General features: G+C 37.2%; 1 protein-coding gene across 8 annotated transcripts in view; it reads right to left on the reverse strand.

Annotated features, from left to right (window-relative positions):
* MYOM1 (myomesin 1) overlaps positions 1-17,656 on the reverse strand; it is a 168,652-nt gene that overhangs the window by 112,120 nt on the left and 38,876 nt on the right. For all 8 annotated transcript variants that reach the window (XR_007455300.1, XR_007455299.1, XM_049619690.1 and 5 more), the window contains 2 exons: positions 5,313-5,453; positions 1-259 (listed from right to left, as the gene is read on the reverse strand). The exon at positions 1-259 is cut by the window's left edge and continues 174 nt beyond it. Coding sequence is in view for 6 of the 8 variants with exons in the window: in XM_049619690.1 (XP_049475647.1) it covers positions 1-259; positions 5,313-5,453 (400 nt within the window). In the remaining 2 variants the exon portion in view is untranslated. The remainder of the gene's footprint in view (positions 260-5,312; positions 5,454-17,656) is intronic.

A 17,656-nucleotide genomic window follows, 5' to 3' on the forward strand; every position in this document is an offset into this window, starting at 1 on the left:
TTTGGATACTGCAGAATGTTTGGATACCGCGGACTCTTTGGATACTGCAGAATGTTTGGATACCGCGGACTCTTTGGATGCTGTAGAATGTTTGGATACTGCGGACTGTTTGGATACTGCAGACTTTTTGGATGCTGTGGACTGTTTGGATGCTGTGATTCCTTCTTCACTAGCAAGAAGATTCCTTTGGGCTATATAGGCAGCAGCTTCTTTAATTCTTTCTTCTTCTGTATCTGTAATTCCACTGACATGTACTTGACTAAAATACAATAAGAGCAAAATATAGATATTATGGATGGCAGTGACAGGATTGTCCAACTTTTACTAAGTTCAAAGTACATTGTGACAAAGAAAAACTTGGTAAATCAGGAGCTAACTGTTCACATACAGAAGGGATCACCACCTTAACCAGTAATGGTAACAACAATAATAATACCTATTATGGCCATAGTGTTGCCAAATGCTTTTTATATATATTATCTCATTTTATGTCCACAACAACCCTATGAGGTAAAGTGTATCATTTCTATTTTAGATATATAGTAACAAGGCTCAGAGAAATTAGGTAACTTGCCTCAGATCATTTCATTGGTTTTTTAGAGTGTTTAAATATGATTGAGTCTATAATAAAATACTTTCCTTCTAGAATAGATGATATTGTAAAATGAGATATCGCCTGTGTGCCTGTGATCCTGATATAAGACTATGTGCTTGATCTGGATTCTATAACTGAGTTGATGTGATGCATTGCTCAGAGCTGTTGCATATATAAATAAATTCTAAAGTTATGGGGAGGCCTCATGCCTACTGGGTTTCTTTCTAAGATAATAAAAGTTATTTGGAGGTGCCTGGGTGGCTCAGTCAGTTAAGCATCCGACTTCAGTTCAGGTCATGATCTCACAGTTCGTGGGTTCGAGCCCTGTGTCGGGCTCTGTGCTGACAGCTCAGAGCCTGGAGCCTGCTTCCGATCCTGTGTTTCCCCCTCTCTCAGCCCTTTCCCCACTTGTGCTGTCTCTCCCTCAAAAATAAATAAACATTAAGAAAAAATTTTAAAAAGTTATGTGTGTGTGTGCGCGTGTAAACATATTTAATGAGAGCTTTTACGTATGCTTGCACATAGCCCTGATAAGAAAAATTGACCAAATTTGCATTTGAAGTGGTGATATTTATAAAAGTGACTTGTTTTTATTCATAATTGACGATGATGGCAAGTGAATGGTAACATCCCAAAATGCTTTATAATAGAAGTTGTGCTATAATTTATTAATGTTGTTAAACATATTTAGATGATTTTTAACCTCCTTCAATACCTTTGTTGTCAACCCCAACAGTGAGGAAGTATCATGATCATATTGAAGATTTTCTTGAAATCGAGTCTCCTTAGGCCTCTGAAGGCTGAATTTTACCTTTGATTTTTCTTACAAGAATAGTTACTTAAAATTTAAGCAAATACTGGCATTATGTTTATAAGTTCCTGGCACCTGAATCTGTGTAGTTTGCTGAAAAATAGGGCTCAACATTTGCCCAAGTTTGAAATTTCTCATGGAATTTTACTAAAATATCTGATAAGATTAGTCCACTTTGTTTCTTACTAAACTTAGTGGTAAATTTTAATTTCTTTTTCCTTATCTCTATCTTTCCAAATATTAATAAGGTAATATTTACTAACTCAGTAACATATACACTATAATTTAGGTAGAGAAAAAGGAAGATGGAAGATTTTCAGTTTAGAGTCTTGACATAATTAGCTCTAATTTTTTTTTAATGAGATAGGAAGTGAATGAATTAATAAGTGAATATAAAAATCATCATGAGAATCTGCTTGGAATTCCATACAGAAGTAAATATATAATAGAGAGATTTGAAATGAGCTTTGTAAAATGATTCAATATATATAATAATAGATTATATTCAATGCTAGCCTTGCCCTGAGTTGAGACAACTCTTAAGTAAGAGAACTTTAAGTTTGAGCTCACATTATCTCCGACAGTAGACATGTTGACATAGTTCCAGAGAGCAGAATGAAGTCCTGGTCTCTTGCCTTCTCTACTGCAAATAAGCTAAACCTCAGGAAGACTATAATTATTTCAGAAGAGACCTCAAATACATTTAGGAATATTTTTTTCACCCAGGACACCAGGGGTATTTTTCTTTAAGTAAATATAAGTGTATGTCAGTGATAACCCTGCTATAATCTGGGTACAAGAACAAGAATATGATGCTGATATGCTGACAAAAATAAACTACTACAAATTTAAGATGAATTTAAAACCTCCCCAGTACTCGATCTCTGATGGTCTCAACTCAAAAATCTGCCAGTGACACAAAGTTAACTCAATTTATCTGAGAACAAGAATTGAAATAAAAAAAAAAACACTTTTTTTAATGTTTATTTATTTTTAAGAGAGAGACACAGAGAGACAGAGCACGGGGGCAGGGGGTGGTAGGGAGAGGCACAGAAAGAGAGGGAGACACAGAATCTGAAGCAGGCTCCAGGCTCTGAGCTGACAGCACAGAGCCCTATGCAGGGCTTGGACTCAAAAACCTTGAGATCATGACCTGAGCCAAAGTCAGACACTTAAGCAACTGAGTCACCCAGGTGCCCCAAGGAGTGAAATTTTAAAGTGCCATCCAGAAGAAATGGTATTTCCCAGAAATACATTATAATTGCAGAGTGCATGTATGTATGTTGCATCGGCCAATCCCTAGAGGACTCTTGGCTCTTCCACTGCCAGCCATGTCACTTTCAGCAAGTCATTGAGCCTTAATTTCCTTGTCCATAAATTGGTATACTAATACCTCTCTAGGGCTGCATTGAGGATTTAGCAAGATAGTCTACATAAAGCATGTAGTATGATTCCCAGAAAATAACAGGTACTTAACAAAGGTTCATTTCTGTCCCATCCTCTTAGATTAATACTGTCAACACCAGTAGGAAGTGTTATTTTCAACACAGTAGTAGAATACAGGACATGGCTCCATATTAAAAAAACAAAAACAAAAACACTGGAAATAAAACCCAGAAGATAATTTTTTATTTGCATTTTCTTTTATCACTGTTTGTTTTGTAAATTATCATTTCTTGAGACTGGCCCTGAGGAGACAAATTGGTTTGATTTAGGAGAAAGAAGGCACTGAAAGTAAGCAGCTTCATTTCATGTGGTAAAGAGATGGAGAGGTATGCCATGCAGGTTCATGATTAGTTAATATGCTTTTTAAATATATTTTTTTAAAACAGAGTGGGAACAAAGCAGAAAATAAAACATTCTACTCCTCTAGCCTAGCCATCTCTTATAAAGAATATCAGTGTATATTAAACTAACTGTGAAGAGGCCAAGCCTGGGCAAACATACTTAGCAACATACGTATATTTCAATGGAAAGTTCACATTTTTTTAAAGTTTATTTATTTATTGGGGGGTGGGGTGAGGGGCAGACAGAGAGGGAGAGAGAGAATCTCATCCAGGTTTCATGCTGTCAGCATAGAGCTGAATGCAGGCCTTAATCTCAGGAACCATGAAATCGTGACCAGAACTGAAATCAAGAGTCAGATGCTTGACCAACTGAGCCACCCAGGCGCCCGGGAAAGTCTACTTTTAAAAAAATCAGAGGGGCGCCTGGGTGGCGCAGTCGGTTAAGCGTCCGACTTCAGCCAGGTCACGATCTCACGGTCCGTGAGTTCGAGCCCTGCGTCGGGCTCTGGGCTGATGGCTCGGAGCCTGGAGCCTGTTTCCGATTCTGTGTCTCCCTCTCTCTCTGTCCCTCCCCCGTTCATGCTCTGTCTCTCTCTGTCCCAAAAATAAAATAAACATTGAAAAAAAAATTTTTTTAAATAAAAAAAAAAAAAATCAGAGATATCAGGGGTGCCTGGGTGGCTCAGTCAGTTGAGCATCTGACTGAGGCACGGGTCATGATCATACAGTTCTTGGGTTCGAGCCCCACATTGGGCTATGTGCTAACAGTTCGGAGCTTGGAGCCTGCTTCAGATTCTGTGTCTCCCTCTCTCTGCCTCTCCCCTGCTCATGCTCTGTCTCTCTCTCAAAAATAAACACTAAAATATAAGAGATCTCAAAGATATCAAAGAAAAAGCTATAAATAGTATATTACTTATCCCATTACCTTCCTAATCAGAATCAGAACAATTATGACATTAGTATCTGAAACAATTCCAAAAGGAACCATCAGAGAAAAATAGGAAAAACACAGGGAAATGGAAGAAGGTCACCAACAATGACAACCATGTCATTCCTACTGAATTTCCTGATGGCATTTTGCCCTTCATTTTGAAATTTTGAATATAGCCTTAGCTCTGTGGATATAGCTCTCCATTCACAGGAAAATAAACAGGGAAGGCTCTGAAGGTTCCCATTAAATTTTAATTTGGTGTCTTAAACAAGTTTCAAGATTCTTCTCTATATTAAAATCATTCCAAAAAAGTTTGTATTTTTTAAAACACACACACACACACACACACACACACACACACACCCCTTTATGAACATTAACAGCATTAACGGACTTGTGATTTAGTGATTATTTTGTTTGAGTTTGCCTCACAATACATAGTAATCTGTTTTACATTAAACAAATATAGCACAGGCATTCAAATTATGATGCCTTTCTTTTACTTGGTCTACCTTATCTAAGGTTTTTTTCTTCCTAATGAATAACAATTAAAATCACACTGTCAGGGCACCTGGGTGACTCAGTCGGTTGAGCGTCCTACTTCCACTCAGGTCCTGATCTGGTGGTTCATGGGTTCATCAGGCTCTGTGCTGACCGCTCAGAGCCTGGAGCCTGCTTCGGATTCTGTGTCTTCCTCTCTCTCTGTCCCTCCCCAACTCTCGCTCTCTCTCTCTCAAACATAAATTAACATTAAAAATTTTTTTTTAAATCACACTGGCAACCACAATAGTTTCCCTCTACCTAAACATAACATCTGATTTTTTTAAAGTTCATCAAACACTTTACGGTTTCAAACCTTTCTTTCTATTCTACCTATAGTGACTATATATAGTGTTCAATCACTAGCATCCAATGCTCTCCTTCTGATTTCAACCAGTTACATAATGAGAACTAAGTTCCTGATCATTCTCTTCTGTCATGTAGCCATCCTAGGTGGTGGCAGATTTTCACAATGAACACATCTCCCTCAGTGCAGGGTGCCAAAGTTCCTCAGAGCTTTCTCAAGGAAAGTTTCTCAAGCTTTCTCAACATGGTTCAACAAATGTTAGTTGCAATTATTATTACTACCTGACAACACCTACTCTTCACTTTCTAATATTTAAAGCCAGGAAGAGAATACATACGTACCGTCCGGAGAAAATGGGCACCATATAGTCACTTGGCAGATTTTCCTTCTCCTCCCCAGACAGAAGGCTTTTCTTGGCTCTCTTCGGTTGGGGGCTCAACTTGGATGAATAATCTTCTAACATCAGACTGGAATCTGTAAGTCTGAAACAAAACCCCTAATATTAGATAATAACCAAAAATTGCACTGAAAATATTCAAAATGCTTACAAAGGGAAGTTTTAACTTGGGGGGAGGTTTCACAGAATCCTAGATTTCTAATATTATAATATCTTTTATCTTTAGAACTCAAGTGGAGTGAGAAAGTCCTCAAATAATGCACTCTATATAGACACAAGAGAAAAATAGGTCTATGGTAATTTCATAGCTTTTTCCCCTTTAAAGTTTCAAGGGAAAACAGCAGTGCTTTTGTAATAGTTCCAAATACTCTTTGCTGTTAACATTCAAATTTTAGGCAATCTATAAAAATGGTTTTATCCAAGTCTTTTCAGGGCACTGATAAAATGCAAAGTGTTCTGGATAGGGAACCATTCTCCCTTCCCCACCAAACCATTTTGATGGAGGACCCCTAGGTTCAACTTTGAGGCTTTTATGTAGTATAGACAGACTCCTCTGTTAGAAGGAACACAAGTCCATCAAACAACAGTTAATATCTTTTATGTGAACACACAGTGTTGAGCAACTCAGACAATGATAGGGGTGTGATAAAGAAATTTCGTCAGTTCTGTTGTATACAAAAATGTGCTCATGCACGCTGGTGCTTTTTGAGGTAGATATTATTCTAATAAAAAAATGTATTAGCATGGTGGAAAACATGAGAGAAGAGGTTGCACCTAGAGAAAAGGATTGATAAAACTAAAAGTACAGTCTTTAGGAGCACCTGGGTGGCTCAGTCAGCTGTACTGACAGCTTAGAGCCTGGAGCCTGCTTCAGATTCTGTGTCTCCCCCACTCTCTCTCTCTCTCTCTCTCTCTCTCTCTCTCTCGCTGCCCCTCCCCCACTCACTCTCCGTCTCTCAAAAATAAAAACATTAAAAAATTTTTAATAAAAATAAATAAATGCACAATCTTTATGTAGCTCTTGAATGAACTGAAATGCATTTTCATTCAAATATATAAAGTGGTCATAAATTTCAGGAGTTCAGGAATCTCTCAAATTAATCCATGGATTCATGTTAAAAGCCCCTGGTCTACATTGTAATGAAAGATATCCACAATAGGGACCTCTACCAGAACTGTGTGTACTATCCTTGTAATTTGAAATAATTCTAAAACAAAATGTTAATACTAAAAAGTCCCCTTGTCCACAGAAAATTTGGGGGAAAAGTGAAGCCATGTGTGTGATGTGTCATGGGAAAAGCAAGCTGCCCAGTTGAAACAGAACAACTTTCCAAACCATCCAAACCTGACCTTTTCTCAATCTTTAAGAAGCATCAGGAAAAGCAAAGAGATGACCTAAATCAAAGCAGAAGACAGGCCAAATGCACACATAGTGCAAAATGAACACATAATAATGCAAGCAAATCTATCCTCTGCTAAACAAGTAGCACCGAATCACAGGGCTTCTAGAGAGTACAGAGGTGGGTGCAGTGGCTCTGGGCCTGGGGGTACAGGGTAGGCTACTGTCTTTGATCCCCAGACTGGAGTGGCAAACTTCTTCCTCTCCCACTAACTAGCTCCTCCCCTAGGGTGAATAGCTATGTCCTAGTCTATGATCAGCATTAAAATTAAAGGTTAGAACTTTGAATTCAAGCTTGTGGATTGGTTACCAATTGGAAGGCTGAGTGAAATTTGTTCCTGGCTGCCTGTTCCAGGCAGCAGCAAAATGACTGCATTCTATACCCCCAGTAGATTACAAAGTACAGGCTGTGCTAATGCAGGTCTAAGTTTAAAGTGCTATTTTCCTTCTCCTCTTTAATTAATTACCATGCAAAATAAAATTAATTTTAGAATTTAAGAGTTACCTTTTCTCCTACTTATACATTTGCATTTTTCATTTTACTCTTGCTTTTCTTTTTAAAAAAATTTTTTTAATATTTACTTATTTTTGAGAGCGAGACAGAGCATGAGCAGGGAGGGCAGAGAGAGAGGGAGACACAGAATCCGAAGCAGGCTCCAGGCTCCGAGCTGTCAGCACAGAGCCCGATGTGGGGCTTCAATTCTCAAACCGTGAGATCATGACCTGAGCCAAAGTCAGATGCTCAATGGAATGAGCCACCCAGGTGCCCCAACTCTTGCTTTTCTATTTTTGCTCTTTTTTACTTTCATTCTGTCTATAGTCATTCTTATGAGATCATATTTTCAACATTTATCTACATCAAAATGGCTATGATTTGTCATTCTTTTTGTTGTATTGTTGCTCCTTTTTTCTGTCATTTTCTCTTTAAGATGATTTTTTTTAAAGTAGGCTTCATGCCCAGCACGGAGCCCAACATGGGGCTTGAAATCACGACCTTGAGATCAAGACCAGAGTTGAGATCAAGAGTTGGATGCTTAACCGACTGAGCGACCCAGGTGCCCCTAAGATGAATCTTTTAAATGATGCACTTATCACATAGAATGTACCTGAATGTCATTATTCCATCTTTACAGATAAATCACAGCAGCTGGTTTTTAATATTGAACTTTATGGTAAAGATTCATGGCACTATCATCGATCTCCTGTCATATGTTATTTGGAACAAAAAACTTCACAGACAGCATTATGATGTTTTGTATTATATAGTATTATTTAGAAAATCCAGGCGTGCCTGGGTGGCTCAGTTGGTTAAATGTGTAACTCTTAATTTTGGCTCAGGTCATAATCTCATGGTTGTGAGATGGAGTCCCACATGGGGTTCAGCACAGAGTCTGCTTGGGATTATCTCTCTCTGCCCTTGCCCCACTCATGCTTGCTCTCTCTCTCTCAAAACTCAAAAAAAAAAAAAAAAAGAAAAAGAAAAAGAAAATCCAAAGTACTTAGGAAAAAATCTTTGTTACGTTCTTTAAAGTTTCTTCAAGCTTTTAAATACTAATAATATATAAAAAGCATGTGAGGGATTAGATGTTAAAATACTATGCCAACTGACTACTTAGCAATAACTCATTTACTGAAGATAGCAAACAAAACTAAATCAGAGAAACATCAAATTTTAAGGAACTGACTATGTCATAATCAGTCCAAATAGTTATTTGAAGAAAACCATCAATAGTCTATCTTGTTATGATCCGTGAACACTGAAGTCCAACATCTTACTCTATTGAATTCTGAAGCTGAATGTTTTTACAGGAGAATATTTTAAGTAGAACATGTAAAATTTAAATTTCTTTGAATTTAAATCAAAAGATGAAATAAGGTTTTGCTAACCTCTTGGGTTTTTACTTGTATCTAAATATTGAAAATAATCCTCTATCTTACAAGTCCATTTCTGAGTAGACACTAAACTTGATATGCATGGATCTATTTGGGTGTTTTCTAACTATTAAAACTACAATTAATGTTCTTTATGTACTCAGCTTAAATCGTGAAGCTTTCTGAATTTCCATTTATGGAGGCAATGAAATTAAGCAATGGTTAAGGATTGATTTGTGTGTGCATACATGCACACACACATCTATAACTGTGTCTATATTTTGGCACTCTGCTACCAATTGGGGTATGTCCTGTTAATATGCCTAAAGTTAACAGAATTTAAAGAAATATCATGGTGTGTGTGGCATCATCACATCTACAACCAGCAGCATCACAGAAAAGCGATGTAGCCAAGCTCTCTCCGGAAATATTTCAGGAACTCAGAAAGAGGCTTAGACCTTCATCCAATTCAAATACTGAACAACAACCAAAGACAACATTCTGCTATTACAACTTCATAATTATGCTTTACAGGAAAATAAAAAACAAAACCACTTATAGGAAGATATCTCAAGGATATTTATAACAGGCTCCTCATTTTATATTTGGAATACACAGAGTGTCTTTATAACTTGCCCATGTTCACACAGCAAGTTGGTAGTGCAAGAAGGACTAGCACCCGTCTAGGTCAGTGTTCTTACCACTAGACCAGTGGTCTCTAACTTTTGTGACTGAGTACTCCCGATCCAAAAATATTGGGGGCATGCCACTTATATACGTTTGTTTATTTGTAAGTCCTATGCATATACTACTATATAAATAGTCTCACTCACTCTATGAAACATTCAATCAATAGAAACATTTTAAAGACCAAATCTGATGTTTTTGAAAAACTAGTAGTGCTAACTAATATTTCTTCCTATGCTTCCGTGGTTTGCCTTTGTGGATATCCCACTTTGGAAACCATAATACCATATCACACTGCCTATGATAACTCCCATTGTGATTTGCTATTCCTTAATTTATTCATAGATCATGAAATCATCACAGTTCAGTTGAAAATACAGCCTTAAAAAACTCGTTAGATTTTACATGAAGTAAAATGAAGTAAAATCAGTTCCTTAAAGTTATGTTTGTAATCATCATGTAATTTGGGGAAACTGTCCTAGTTCTCCAGGATGAGAAACTTTATTTATACTTACATTAAGTAGGGATCTGCTTACTGGCTATAGTACTTTCTGAAAATGTGATAACCTATTGGCATGTTGCAGAAAAATGATGGGCTGTAGGCATTGTCTTCTGTTGACACTGCTCCCAAAACTAGCCTCACCCATCCCTATTTGCTCAGGTTATACTGCATTATTACTTGATCTTTCCCACTGCCTATGACCACCCATGGAGAGGGATAGTCTATAATCTTTGTATCCATACTCTATCCACTTTGTATCCACACTGTGCCTGATGATGTTCAATAAATGTTTATTAAATGAAGTGAAATCATTCATTCCTGTATTTACCCTAGCTCAGTGATTTTCAACCTTGGCTTCACACCAGAATCTGCTGAGGAGTTGTTAAAAATGACCAATGCAGAGGTGGGACTTCTAGTATGGTGGAGTGAGTACTTCAGCAGTTACTCTCCCCCAAAAGCAATGATAAAAATGGATACAAGTGTCAAAACCAACCCATTCAGGGCTCTGAAAATCAACCAAAGGCATACACAAAACTGAGAACTAGTTATTCATAAAAAAGCCACTGAACTTTAGGTATGAACAATGGAAATATGGCATTCTGCCTAGCCCTCTCTCCTCCCCCCTCCCTTAGCTCAGTTTATAAGGTAGTTCTACCAAAGTAGAAAAAGGCATGACAATCAGAATGTTCACTGCCAGAGGGGGCTGACTTGATTTGCAGCAGGGTATGATAAAACTCCATATCCAGAAGCACTGTGGGAAACACTAGCAATCTAAGTAGTAAACAAACAAAGGAAGACCAGAAACTCAGTTGGCCTCAGGTTCCAATCATGGTTAGGACAAGCAGCAGACTGGCATATCAGCCAGCAATTTAATATATGAAATTTATTGTCAAATTGGTTTCCATACAACACCCAGTGCTCATCCCAAAAGATGCCCTCTTCAATACCCATCACCTACCTTCCCCTCCCTCCCACCACCCATCAACCCTCAGTTTGTTCTCAGTTTTTAAGAGTCTCTCTTATGCTTTGGCTCTCTCCCACTCTGACCTCTTTGTTTTTGTTTTTTTTTCTTCCCCTCCCCCATGGGTTTCTGTTAAGTTTCTCAAGATCCACATAAGAGTGAAAGCATGTGGTATCTGTCTTTCTCTGTATGGCTTATTTCACTTAGCATCACACTCTGCAGTTCCATCCACGTTGCTACAAAGGGCCATATTTCATTCTTTCTCATTGCCATGTAGTACTCCATTGTGTATATAAACCACAATTTCTTTATCCATTCATCAGTTGATGGACATTTAGGCTCTTTCCACAATTTGGCTATTGTTGAGAGTTCAGCCAGCAATTTAATAGGAAGATCTTGGAAATAAGACTACCACAGGGGGCCTTCAAAAGTTCTCCATATGCCTGCATAGAAAAAACTGGAGAGGATGCAAGCTATCCACACATAATTGGTTGACTAAGCCTGTGTCCATGTGCAGAAGACAGATAAGAGAGTCTAGAGTAAGCAAAGCCAGGAAGTACGTATTCAAAAGTTACCTGAACTTTAAAGAATTTTTTATTAAATTTTTTAATGTTTACTTGATTTTGAGAGAGAGAGAGAGCACAGGTGGGGAAGGGCAGAGAGAGAGGGAGACACAGAATTTGAAGCAGGCTCCAAGCTCTGAGCTGTCAGCACAGAGCCTGACATGGGGCTCAAACTCACAAACCGTGAGATCATGATCTGAGCCAAAGTTAGATGCTTAACCAACTAAACCACCCAGGTGCCCCAAGTTACCTGAACTTTAAATGTGCTCACCAATATACACCCAAATCTATTGCCAGAAAGTGAACTCTTTTGTTTGAGCACAATGTCTGGCCACTCATTTACAGGTCATTAATCTATGCACACACAAGTTGATCCCTATGAATTTAGGCTTAAAAATGAGAACAATAATTTAAAAGACATCAGCAGTCACACAGTGCTGGTAAACAGACCCTATAAGTACATTTAGACAAGTTATTAAACAATACCAAAGCACAATGGCAAAACATTTAAGGGAAAATTCAGAATCCAGAATTACTACAATATATTTTTTAACATGTCCAATTCTAAACAACAACAAAAATTATGGAACATGCCAAGAAATAGGAAAATGTGATCCACACCAACAGAATAAAACAGTAAATAAAAACTGTCTCTGGGTACACTCTGATGTTGGATTTAACAAAGACTGCAAAGGAAAAATTATAAATATGTTCAAAAACTAAAAAAGGAAACCATGTTTAAAAATTAAAGGAAAGTATGACAATGACTCAAAAAAATAGAGAATGCCAACAAAGAGAAATTATAAAATAGGATCAAATTTATTCAAGGAGCGCCTGGGTGACTCAGTCAGTTAAGCATCTGACTTTTAATTTCAGCCCAGGTCATGATCTCACAGATCATGAGTTTGAGTCCCATGTTGGGCTCCTCACTGACAGTGCTGAGCCTGCTTGGGATTCTCCTTCTCTCCCTCTCTCTCTGCCCCTCCCCCACTCTCTCAAAATAAATAAATAAACTTTAAAAATAAATAAATAGATAGATAATAAATTGTTAAAGGGACTCAAAAAAGATTTTAGATAGAAGAATAAAGAATCAGTGAACTTGAAGATAAAAATTATCCAATCTAAAAAACAGGTAAAAGAATGAGTAAAACTTTTAAAATTTTCAGAGGTCTGTGGGACATCATCAAACATTCCAATATATGAGTAACAGTAATATCATAAAGAAGAGAGATAGAGAAAGGGTAGGAAAATATATTTAAAGAAATAATGGCTTAAAACTTTCCAAATTTGATGACAAGTATTACTCTATGGATCCAGGGTGCTCAACAAACCCAAGTAAGGTACACACAAAAGAGATACAAACCTAGATAAATCATAGTTAAACTGTTGAAAACCAAAGTCAGAGAGAAATCTTGAAAGTAGCAAGGGTACAATGATTAATCACATACAGGAGAAAAATATATTAATGGTTGACTTTTCATCAGAAACAATATATCCCAGAAGGCATTGATATCATTGACCTATTTAAGTTCTGAGAAAAAGTTAATATCTATATCAAGGGGCACCAGGGTGGCTCAGTCGAGTGAGCGTCCCACTTTGGCTCAGGTCATGATCTTGCAGTTTGTGAGTTCGAACCCCACATCAGGCTCGCTGTTGTCAAACTATCAGCATAGAGTCCACTTCGGATCCTCCATCCACCTCCGGCTGCCCCTCCCCCACTTGCAAAAAATAAAAATAAAAAAATAAAAGAATTCTATATCCAGAAAAACAAAAGCAAAAATAAACTATTGGGTCTATACCTAATTAAAATGCTTTTGTATTGTAAAGGAAACCATCAACCAAACAAACAGGCAATCTTTTGAATGGGAGAAGATATTTGCAAATGATATATCCAGTAAGGGGTTAATATCTAAAATATGTAAAGAATTTATACAACTCAACATAAAAAAAAAAACTGATTAAAAATTTGGCACAGGATCTGAATAGACATTTCTCCAAACAGGACATACAGATGGCTCAAGAGATGTTGAGCATGAAAAGATTCTTTTTTTTTTAATTTTATTTTTTTAATTTAATTTAATTTAATTTATTAATTTAATTTACCAAATTAGTTAGCATATAGTGCAACAATGATTTCAGGAGTAGATTCCTTAATGCGCCTTACTCATTTAGCCCATCCCCCCTCCCACAATTCCTCCAGTAACCCTCAGTTTGTTCTCCATATTTAGAGTCTCTTATGTTTTGTCCCCCTCCCTGTTTTTTTTTTTTTTTGCTTCCCTTCCCTTATGTTCATCTGTTCTGTGTCTTAAAGTCTTCATATGAGTGAAGTCATGTGATTTTTGTCTTTCTCTAACTGACTAATTTCGCTTAGCATAATACCCTCTAGTTCCATCCACATAGTTGCAAATGGCAAGATTTCATTCTTTTTGACTGCCGAGTAATAGCCTATTGTATATATATACCACTTCTTTATCCATTCATCCATCAATGGACATTTGGGCTCTTTCCATACTTTGGCTCTATTGTTGATAGTGCTGCTATAAACATTGGGGTGCATGTGCCCCTTCGAAACAGCATACCTATATCCCTTGGATAAATACCTAGCAGTGCAATTGCTGGGTCATAGGGTAGTTCTATTTTTAATTTTTTGAGGAACCTCCATACTGGTTTCCAGAGTGGCTGCACCAGCTTGCATTCCCACCAGCAGTGCAAAAGAGATCCTCTTCCTCCGCATCCTCGCCAACATCTGTTGTTGCCTGAGTTGTTAATGTCAGCCATTCTGGCAGGTGTGAGGTGGTAGCTCATTGTGGTTTTGATTTGTATTTCCCTGATGATGGGTGATATTGAACATTTTTTTATGTGTCGGTTGGCCATCTGGATGTTTTCTTGGAGAAGTGTCTATGAGCATTAAAAGGTTCTTAACATCATTAACCATCAGGGAAATGCAAATTCAAAACCACAAGATTATTGCCTTACACCTATCAGAATGGTTAGAATCAAAACGACAAGAAATAACATGTGATGAGGATGCGGAGAAAAAAGAATCTTTGTAAATTGTTGGTGGGAATGTAAATTGGTACAGCCACTGTGGAAAACAGTATAGAGACTACTCAAAAAATTAAAAATAGAAATACCACATTATCCAGTAATTCCACTATTGGGTATTTAACCCCCCCCAAAAATGAAAACACTAATTCAAAAAGATACATGCACCTCTATGTTTACGGCAGTATTATTTATAATAGCCAAGATATGGAAGTACCCCAAGTATCCATTGATAGATGAATATATTAAAAAATTAACTGGGGCGCCTGGGTGGCGCAGTCGGTTAAGCGTCCGACTTCAGCCAGGTCACGATCTTGCGGTCCGTGAGTTCGAGCCCCGCGTCAGGCTCTGGGCTGATGGCTCGGAGCCTGGAGCCTGTTTCCGATTCTGTGTCTCCCTCTCTCTCTGCCCCTCCCCCGTTCATGCTCTGTCTCTCTCTGTCCCAAAAATAAATAAAAAACGTTGAAAAAAAAATTAAAAAAAAAATTAACTTATATATAATATACATATAATATATAATGAAATATTAATCACCCATAAAAAAGGATAAGATCTTGCCATTTACAACAACATGGATACACCTAAAAGGCATTATGCTAAGTGAAATAAGTCAGACAAAGACAAATGCCATGCGATTTCATTTTATGTGGAATCTAAAAAAGCAAAACAAACAAAAAGCAGAAGCAGACCTATAAACAAATATAAAAAACAATCTGACGGTTGGCAGAGGGAAGGCAGGTAGGAGAATGGGCAAAATGGCTGAAAGGGAGTGGGAGATACAGGCTTCCCATTATGGATTGAATAAGTCATGGAGATGAAAGGTATAGCATAGAGAATATAATTAATGGTATTCTAACGGTGTCATATGGTAACAAATGGTAGCACTTGTGGTGAGCACAGCATAACGTATAGACTTGTTGAATCACCATCTTGTACACCTGAAACTAATGTGGCATTGTGTATCAACTATACTTCAATGAAAAAATTCTATATCTAATAAAACTATCACTCAAAACTGAAGTCAAAGTGAAGACATTCCCAGACAAATGAAAACTGAGAGAATTCATTGCTAGCAGACCTGCCTTACAAAAAGTGTTAAAGCAAATCCCTCAGGTTTAAAGAAAATGACACCAGGGCGCCTGGGTGGCTCAGCCAGTTTTGTGTCTGACTTTGGCTCAGGTCATGATCTCACAGCTCTGTGAGTTCGAGCCCTGCATCGGGCTCTGTGCTGACGGCTCAGACCCTGGAGCCTGTTTCGGATTCTGTGTCTCCCTCTCTCTCTGCCCCTAACCCACTCGCATTCTGTCTCTGTTTCTCTCAAAAATAAATAAACATTAAAAAAAAAATTTAAAGGAAATGACACCAGACAGTAATTTGAATCCACACACACACATACTCTTCTTTGTGAAGAATACCACAAAGTAAATATTTGGATAAATGTATTTGCATATATACATTTCCACTCTCTTCAATACTTTGAAAGACATAGATTGCATAAAGCAATAGTTATCATACTGCATTGCTGGGTTTATAATATTAATTTTAATATATATGACCATTGTGCAAAGGACAGGGGAGGAAATGAAGCCACATTGAAGCAAAGTTTCTCTGTTCTACCAGTATTAAATTAGTATAAATCTGAAGTAGAATGTGGTAAGTTAATATGTGCACTGCAATTCCTAAAGCAATATCTTTTAAAAAAATGTAGTTAAGAAACAAGGAAATTAAGTGGTACACTAAAAATGACTATTTAACATAAAACAGGGCAATAAAGGAGAAATAAATGAACAAAGGATATGAGATATACAAAGGATATGAAATATATAGAAAAAAAAACCAAAAGTAGCAAACATAACACCAACCATATTAGTAATTTTATTAGATGTGAAGGGATTAAAAACTCCAAGGAACAGCAGATATTGTCAGAATGGGGATTTTTAAAAATCCAATTGTAGGCTGCTACAAAAGCCCCATTGCATATCCAAAGACACTTAGGGGCCCCTGGTTGACTCAGTCAGTAGCGTATGGGACTCTTGATCTCAGGGTTGTAAGTCTGAGCCCCATGTTGGGTGTAGTACTTCTTTTGACAAAGAAGTAGAAAACTTGTGTATTGAAAATGACAAAACATTATTATGATAAGTGAAAAAAGATCTGAATAAGTAAATATTCCATGTTCATGGACTAAAATATATTGTTAAGAAGGCACATTTTCCAAAATTGTTCTACAGTTTCAACATTATTTTTTTTTAATTTTTTAACATTTGTTTATTTTTGGGAGAGAGCATGAGTGAGGGAAGGGCAGACAGAGAGGGAGACACAGAATCTGAAGCAGGCTCCAGGCTCTGAGCTGTCAGCACAGAGGCCAATGCAGGGCTCAAACTCACAAACTGTGAGATCATGACCTGAGCTGAAGTCGGATGCTTACCGACTGCGCCACCCAGGTACCCCTCAACATGATTCTCATCAAAATCCCAGCAGATTTTTTTCTTTGTAGAAACTGCCAAGGTTATCTTAAAATTTATACAGAAATGTGAAGGAACACATAGGCAAAAGATTTTTTGTAGAAGAGGAACTGAGTTTGAAGACTTATATTCACCGATTTAAAACTTTTTATAAGTAACAATTTTAATTAATTCATTTTTGATAAAGGTGCTAAGGAATTAAAGGGGGAAAGAAAACCTTTTCAACAAATGGTGCTGGACCATTGTATATCCATATGTGAAAGGATGAACTTAGAACTTTACTCAATATCACATGCGTAATTTAATTAAACATGCATCAAATTTCCTTTGTTTTTATATCTTTTATTTTAAAAAAATGTTTAACGTTCATTTATTTTCAAGAAACAAAAAGAGACAGAATGCAAGTGAGGGAGGGGCAGACAGAGAGGGAGACAGAATCCAAAGCAGGCTCCAGGTTCTGAGCCATCAGCACAGACAGCGGGGCTTGAACCCACAAACCGTGAGATCATGACCTGAGCCAAAGTCAAACACTTAACCAACTGAGCCACCCAGGCACCAAAAAAATGGATCAAATTTCTACATGTAAAAGTGAAAATTATAAAACTCTTAGAAGATAAGAGAAACTCTTTATGATATTGAGTTAGCCAAAGAGTTCTTAGAGATAACACCAAAAGCATGATTCAAAAAGAAAAAAAAAGGAATGAATTAAACTTCATCAAAATTGAAAAGTTCTGGCCTTTGAAAGACACTGTTAAGAGAATGAAAGGAATGAGAGAAAATATTTTCAAATACATATC

The sequence above is a fragment of the Panthera uncia genome, assembly GCF_023721935.1.
Source record: "Panthera uncia isolate 11264 chromosome D3 unlocalized genomic scaffold, Puncia_PCG_1.0 HiC_scaffold_8, whole genome shotgun sequence".
In the NCBI taxonomy this organism is placed as follows: Eukaryota; Metazoa; Chordata; class Mammalia; order Carnivora; family Felidae; genus Panthera; species Panthera uncia.